The sequence below is a fragment of the Diaphorina citri genome, unplaced genomic scaffold (assembly GCF_000475195.1).
Source record: "Diaphorina citri unplaced genomic scaffold, Diaci psyllid genome assembly version 1.1 scaffold59, whole genome shotgun sequence".
In the NCBI taxonomy this organism is placed as follows: Eukaryota; Metazoa; Arthropoda; class Insecta; order Hemiptera; family Psyllidae; genus Diaphorina; species Diaphorina citri.
Window position 1 is genome coordinate 267,731 of NW_007377496.1, and position 7,696 is coordinate 275,426.

At 40.5% G+C, this 7,696-nt stretch overlaps 1 protein-coding gene across 1 annotated transcript in view; it reads right to left on the reverse strand.

Moving 5' to 3' along the window:
* Window positions 1-7,472: 7,472 nt before the first annotated feature.
* LOC103518298 (glutamate--cysteine ligase regulatory subunit) overlaps window positions 7,473-7,696 on the reverse strand; it is a 10,248-nt gene continuing 10,024 nt past the window's right edge. The window contains exon 4 of the mRNA XM_017447787.1: window positions 7,473-7,586. Coding sequence (XP_017303276.1) covers window positions 7,473-7,586 — 114 coding nt within the window. The remainder of the gene's footprint in view (window positions 7,587-7,696) is intronic.

Consider the following 7,696-nt stretch of genomic DNA (forward strand, 5'->3'; position numbering starts at 1 on the left):
GAAGCCCCGGGAGCGCGCAGCGCGACCGTAAACAAGGGAGCGCGAAGCGCGACCACATGCACAACCCCGTGAAGCCCCGGGAGCGCGCAGCGCGACCGTAAACAAGGGAGCGCGAAGCGCGACCACATGCACAACCCCGTGAAGCCCCGGGAGCGCGCAGCGCGACCGTAAACAAAGGAGCGCGAAGCGCGACCCGCATCAACCCTCAAGCGTTGTACAGTCGTTCGCGGGACACCCTGTATACAGCCCCTTGTGTAACTGACTCACTGACTCACTCACTCACTCCTACTAATTCTAACCCACTTCTAGATGAGCTAGGACGATGCGGTTTTCACCATTGGATTCCTTATTTTTTGTAGGTACTGGGAAAAATCGGAAAATCCCGAAATTCCAAACCGTTCCCGAGATATTGACGTTTTTTAGTCCCCCCATAAGAAATACACAGGGAACAAGGTTTGAGGCCAGCAAAACTTTTCCTACGTTTTATATTTTGCTCTCGCTTGTAGTTTTCAGTTTTCATTTCTTCGAGACAAGACTCAGGGACGATATTAGTTTTCAGGGGCCAAGCCAAGGGAGCGCGAAGCGCGACCTCATTCACATCCGCGAAGCCCCGGGAGCGCGCAGCGCGACCGTAAACGAGGGAGCGCGAAGCGCGACCCCATGCACAACCCCGCGAAGCCCCGGGAGCCGCAGCGCGACCGTAAACAAGGGAGCAAGCACAACCCCGCGAAGCCCCCGGGAGCACGCAGCGCGACCGTAAAAAGGGAGCGCGAAGCGCGCGACCATGCAGCGCGAAGCGCGACCCCATGCACAACCCCGCGAAGCCCCGGGAGCGCGCAGCGCGACCGTAAACGAGGGAGCGCGAAGCGCAACCCCATGCAGAAATTCCGCGAAGCCCCCGGGAGCGCGCAGCGCGACCGTAAACAAGGGAGCGCGAAGCGCGACCCCATGCACAACTCCGCGAAGCCCCGGGAGCGCGCAGCGCGACCGTAAACGAGGGAGCGCGAAGCGCGACCCCATGCATAAATTCCGCGAAGCCCCCGGGAGCGCGCAGCGCGACCGTAAACAAGGGAGCGCGACCCCATGCACAACCCCGCGAAGCCCCGGGAGCGCGCGGAGGAAAATGAGTAGCTATGTAATATAATGCGCATAGCGACCGGTGCCAGCATGGTAGGTAAACATTGGATTTTAGGAAGGAAAATGAGTAGCTATGTAATATAATGCGCATAGCGACCGGTGCCAGCATGGTAGGTAAACATTGGATTTAATGATTATTGAGATATTGGAAAAATCCTACAATGCTGCAGTGAGCACCAAAGTTGTGACATAATAACACAAAGAAACTGCCATTTGAGTGGCAGGGTTCTCCTAGAGGAGCTCTTCTACCCAACCACTAAACTTTTCTTTCACTGAGCCTTTAAGATATTTCACCAGGGAGGTCTTGAATGCTCCTAGACTTTGTGAGTCTCTTATATCCCTAGGAAGAGAATTCCATAATCTAACTGCAGATCTATTTTCATCATTTTTTTATATATACAAAATAAGAAAGAGCCACAGTGGTATAGATGGAGAGCGAAACACTTTAACTATGCACTTAGTAAAGTAAAAGATAGGAAAACTAAGTGAGAGAAGGAGAGAGGGAGAGAGAGGGAAAAAGGAGGAAAATCAAGGGAAGAATGGAAGAGGAGGAAAAGGAGAAAGCTGGAAATCTCAGATTCAAAACACGGCTCACTTTACCCACAAAACAAGAGAGGTGACTCTCTTAGTATGGGGAAGTTTGCATCCATTAATTTCTGTGCCCTAATGAAAAATATAAGTACCTAATACCACCCTACTAAAAATTAAAAACACAAATGGGCTCAGAACTGACAGAGTTTTCCATTTTACACTTTCTTTTGTGTATATACCCTTGCAATATTGTAATCTATAATTGATGCAAATAAATAAATTACAATTACATGGTAAGAATTACCATATACCGATTTAATGAAATATGAAAAATTATTACTTAATAAGATCAAGGCATGTCGATCCTTGAAATTTGGGGTCCCAGAACTGAGCGGGTCCAATAGATGATAAAAAAAAAGAAACCGATTTTAATGATTAAAAAAAAAAAAAAAAAACTTGGTCTACGTACGTACCAATATTAACAAGAAAGGGGCTGAAGTGAAAAAGATAGGAGAGGGCAAAGGGCCCATGGCAAATTCAATGGTGATGTCGAAATCCAGGTTTGAACTCCGGAAGTGGCACTTTATGTATAAAAGTCGTCATTTCTTGATAAATTCAAATGAGAACCTTAATCTTGTTTTTGAAATCTACATTGAATTTCATAGGGAACCAAATAATCTTTGGCTATTATTGGTAAGTGGTAAATACGGGGACAATTTTTTATTATTATTATTATTTTTTATCCTGAACAAGGAATGTGAAATATTAAATTTGTGTAGTTTTAGGTGCTGAATAACCTGGTGACATTAGTTTTCCATTAACTTTTACTGTTGAGGTCTTGGGTGTAAGGTTATAGTTTAAACACCCCCTGTACCAATATGTCACATCACTTGTTCAGGATGTGAAAAGAATCTTGCCCCCCACACTTTCCTACACATAATAGCAAAAGATTATTTGGTTTTCCATGAATTTCAATGTAGATTTGAATCTTATATTATAAAATCAAGATCCATTCACTCATTCACATTTCACAGTCCACATTTCATATTCACACACTGATCGCTCTATCTCCTGAACCACAACACCTAGAAAGCTGAAATTTGGTAGGAATATTCCTTTTATGGTCTAGTCAGAGGTTCTCAACCGGTGGTACGCGGATACATTTTAGGTGGTACGCAGTCATATATTAATAATAACAATAAAAAATGTTGAATGGTGGGGAGCTCATTAGGATCTGTTTAAAATTAAATGACTGTTCAATGTACTAATTTAAGATTGTTTTTAATGTACAATTTCATTTTGTATCTAAGTAAATTCCATGTACAATGTACATACATACATACATACATACATACATACATACATACATACATACATACATACATTATAGCATGCATTTTCATTTTCCTAAACATGACCAAATGTAATTTTTCATTATTATTATTACCTATATAATTATATATAAATATATGGTGGTACGTCAAAATCTCTGAAAATTTCAAGTGGTACGTGTTTACTAAAAGGTTGAGAACCCCTGGTCTAGGTGTGCAATAAGAAAGCGAAAATCTAAACCGATCCTGAGATATGATCAATTTTTGATAGCTAAAATCTCCATAAGAAATACACAGGAAGAAGAGACTGCGGGAGAGAAATGTTCCGCTCTCGACCAACATTTTGAGTTTCGTTTGTTTTTAGTTAGATAACTACGCAGCCAATAGGGAGCGCGCAGCGCGACCGTATTTTTATTATTTTCTACAAGTTTGGCCATGCCTCGGAATGAACTAGCGGGAGACAACTACGCAGCCAATAGGGAGCGCGCAGCGCGACCGTATTTTTATTATTTTCTACAAGTTTGGCCATGCCTCGGAATGAACTAGCGGGATTCCAGAGCAAAGTGACGGAATTCAGCTAGTAATGAAATAAAAATGAGGGCTCTCATTAGATTTTCTAGAGAAATTACTTTTAGATAAAAAGTGCCACTTCTGGAGTTTGAACCTGGATTTTGACATCACCATCAAATTTGCCATGGGCCCTTTCCTTTCTGTAGAAGAAAACAAAACTTCAAAATTCCAAGCTAAAGTTAGGTTACAAGGGGTTCACTAGGACTTCTGAGCCATGCTGTATATTCAGCCTTACAGATGGGACTTTTAATTATGCAGAAGCCACGACAGTGGAAAAGAAAGCCCCTTTTTAGTCTGTCCTTCCTTTTTTATTACAATAGTAATAAAAAGGTATAAGGGACGGACTATTGTATTTCCTTCGGTGTCTGTTAGTTGGTCTGTCTGTCCCCATAGAAGGACTTTATTTATTTATTATAATTTTTATTGTACATGATATACAAAATGGTATGAGTACAACGTCATGATTGCTTAACCTAGGCCCTAGATAAGACAGACAGACACACACACGGACCAATGGCTGAAACTTTGGATTTAGGCTCTAGGACAGACAGACGGACAGACAGACAGACACACACACGGACCAATGGCTGAAACTTTGGATTTAGGCTCTAGGGACCTCAAAACGTGTTTTGGCACTAAAATTTGACCATCGAAAATTTGACCCGATTACATTACTTTCCTTCCTATAGGATAAGGAAAGTAAAAAGACGAGAAACTCCCGGTTTTGACCCGATTACATTACTTTCCTTTCTATATAAGCAAGGTAAAAAAGAAAAATTTTTTTCGCGATTTTCAAGATTTTTGAGCCTATCAGAAAACCGGTTAAACAAATCGTAGAAAGGTGGATAAGGAAGGTAAAAAAGAAAAAAAAATTTCGCGATTTTCAAGATTTTTGAGCCTATCAGAAAACCGGTTAAACAAATCGTAGAAAGGTAAAGGTCGGGTTTTGGCGTTTTGGAGATTTCGCATCTACTTTCACGTCCGACCAGGAATATCAAATAAAATTTGCTTAAAGTTGAAGGGAAGTGGGAGAAAAGTTCGTTGGATGCAACATATCTAACAAAGGGTTAAAATTACCATTTACTGAGTAATGAACTAATGACAATAGTGGTAAAAAAAATCGGTACCAAAGGGTTAATATATATATAAAAAAAAACACATTAGGCGCACATAAGGGTTAAGTTTGAAAAAGTAAAATTAACTACATAATTATGTACTTCAGTACTTATCTATATGTAGTTATGAAGGCAATGAAATCAATTTTCAACAATAAAGGTACATCAAACAAACATGTGTAAGAAAATAAGGAGTTTATCTCAACGAAATTTACATTTTTTTTTTTTTTTAAATATTTAATTTGGATTCGTGCTATCAACTTTTCTCGAATTCTTTGGGTCATCCAGTCATCCACTGCCTCACATAAATAACTGTTGGCACTTATATGCTTTCTAATGAATGGTCCAATCCACTGGGCACTAAGACTTGCAGTTTTTCCTTCCACAGCACTTGACAATGCATGATTCCTCACATACACCTCTTGTCCAACTTGAAGTTCTTTTTTTGTTTTCACTGGAACCACTGTATCCCTTTTGGTAGTCCTTAAGATTGTCCTTGACCATTTTCTCAGTTTGAGACCGAGTTACTTTTCTTTGTTCAGCACAATCATCCTGAGAAGAAATCTGTTCAATTTGTCGAATTGTGTGAGATAGAGGTCCAATGTCAACAAAAGTCGCTCAAGCAATAGGGGGCCACAGTGACAAGCTTTTCTTTCAACAAAAGTTTAAACCTATGGAATGGACATCTCGAGTTTGTCTCAGTTCTAAAGGAAGCTTGTTGTATATTTCTATACCAAGTTTGTGGTAAGATTTGTCCATAAGTTTATTCTTTGTTGTTACAAGATTATCTTTGTGACGAGTGTTGTGGAGATGCACGTCACTGTGTTTTGTAAGAGTAGGGTACCTACATCTTGTGGATGAGGGTACAGGCATCTAGAATTAGCTGAGCATAGATTGTAAGACTACTAAGATTTATACAGTAAGGTTTACATGATGTTCTGTTACCCACTCCAAAGATGGCCCTCACTGCCCTCTTTTGCAAGAGGAAGACCTCATCGACATTGGAAGAGAATCCCCAGTATATTAGGGCATACCCCATTAGACTGTGGAAGTAGGAGACTTATCCAAACCTGGTTGACCTATATATCAAATTAAAGGTCTTTTTACCAGGAACACGGAAGTGGTGGTGCACATTTTGTCCAGAAAACCATAAAGCAAAAAAAAAAAAAAAAAAAACCCTGGTTTTTGGGGGATTTTTTTTTTCCACATTTTCTCACACAAATGAGCTCTAATCTTGAAATTTGTTGTGACGACCTATGAACTCAAAGCGAAAAAGTTTTAGATAACACTTCAGTCGTTAATTTAAGACCGGTTTCAGTGTCATCTATGTTAAGCTACACCAAGCAAGGCCAATAAATGGATGGGTGACTTAAACATTATATTGGGAATAAAGGGAGAACGGGCTCTAGTCTTGATTTTAATGTGAAAGTAAAATCAAATCAAGAAGAATAATAAACTGAATATTAAACAAATTAGGTAGGTACATACATAGGTACTGATTATTGGATGGGTGACTTGAACATTATATTGGGAATAAAGGGAGAACGGGCTCTAGTCTTGATTTTAAATCATTACATAAAAAAAAATAAAAAATCAAATCTAGGTATAATAATAATAAACTGAATATGAAACAAATTAGGTAGGTACATAGGTATTTCTTTAACCACAGTTGAATAAACTACGGGCTAAAAAATTCCCGGAGGGATGGACTTAGATTGTTGTATTTAACCTAACCTTATAACACTAATCACTGCTCTTATTGTGAAAACTACTTTTTGCATTTAACCTAACCCTATAATAACACTGGTCACTGCTTGTTTGTACCAGTTCCTTTGGTAGCAATCTTCCACTGACATGACTTCTGCACAAGTACCGGACTTTACTTGTTTGTACCAGTTCCTTTGGTAGCAATCTTCCACTGACATGACTTCTGCACAAGTACCGGACTTTTTTCAATAAGCATGAATTTGAAGATTGTCATGATATAATGGTATAATGAAAAAACTTGTTCTGAGCTGACAGTTTAAATAAAGCACTACTTATACTTATAATAACCTCACCCAGCCTGAGTGGAGCCAGGAACCCCACAGCAAGCAATTCCCCGGATGGTCACCCATAAAGGTACTAAACAAGCTACTCACCTCTTTAATTTGACCTCAACTAGACCAAGTAGAGCCAGGAACCCAGCAGCATGTGATTCCCCAGATGGCCACCCATCTAGGTACTAAACACGCGCATCGATGCTTAACTTTAATGATCCGTCGGGAACAGTGCATCCAACGAGCTACGTGCTATCACCGCTGGTTTGGTTTGGACTTAATGAAAATGAAATGAAATGTATTTTTTTTTTAAGAGGTTTGACAGAGGGAACTGTAACTGCTATGGTCTTATCGTCCCGAAATCGAAGGGAGAAGGAAGACAGGATAGAAGAGGTTTGACAGAGGGAACTGTAACTGCTATGGTCTTATCGTCCCGAAATCGAAGGGAGAAGGAAGACAGGATTAAGAGGTTTGACAGAGGGAACTGTAACTGCTATGGTCTTATCGTCCCGAAATCGAAGGGAGAAGGAAGACCGGATAGGAGAAAGCCAACCGTTCCGAGAACGAACATTATCCCATCAGGATAAAATCCGCCCCGGGCGTTGTTCCGTGTTCCCCAATTCAAAGTTAAATTTTGAAAATTTCGCGCGGAAAAGAATCCAGGTGTATTTTATTGAATGAATGGGTACCACTCATTTTATTATTCGAAACAAAAATGGATCAATATGGCCGACTTTTTTTTTTCATCTTCAACACCCTGGCTGCCAAGCCCGATCATGTTTCTTGCTTTTTGCAAACTCCTGTAGAACTGGAGGAACCACACAACACGAGCTCAGATTAATTTGAATGATACCGGGCTTCACCTTAAAATAGAAATGGGAATAGATAAATCAATATTAATATGATTGACTAGTGGTTGACCCGTCCTTTGTACGGGACCACCACACACAAACACACCCCCCCCCCCCCCCCC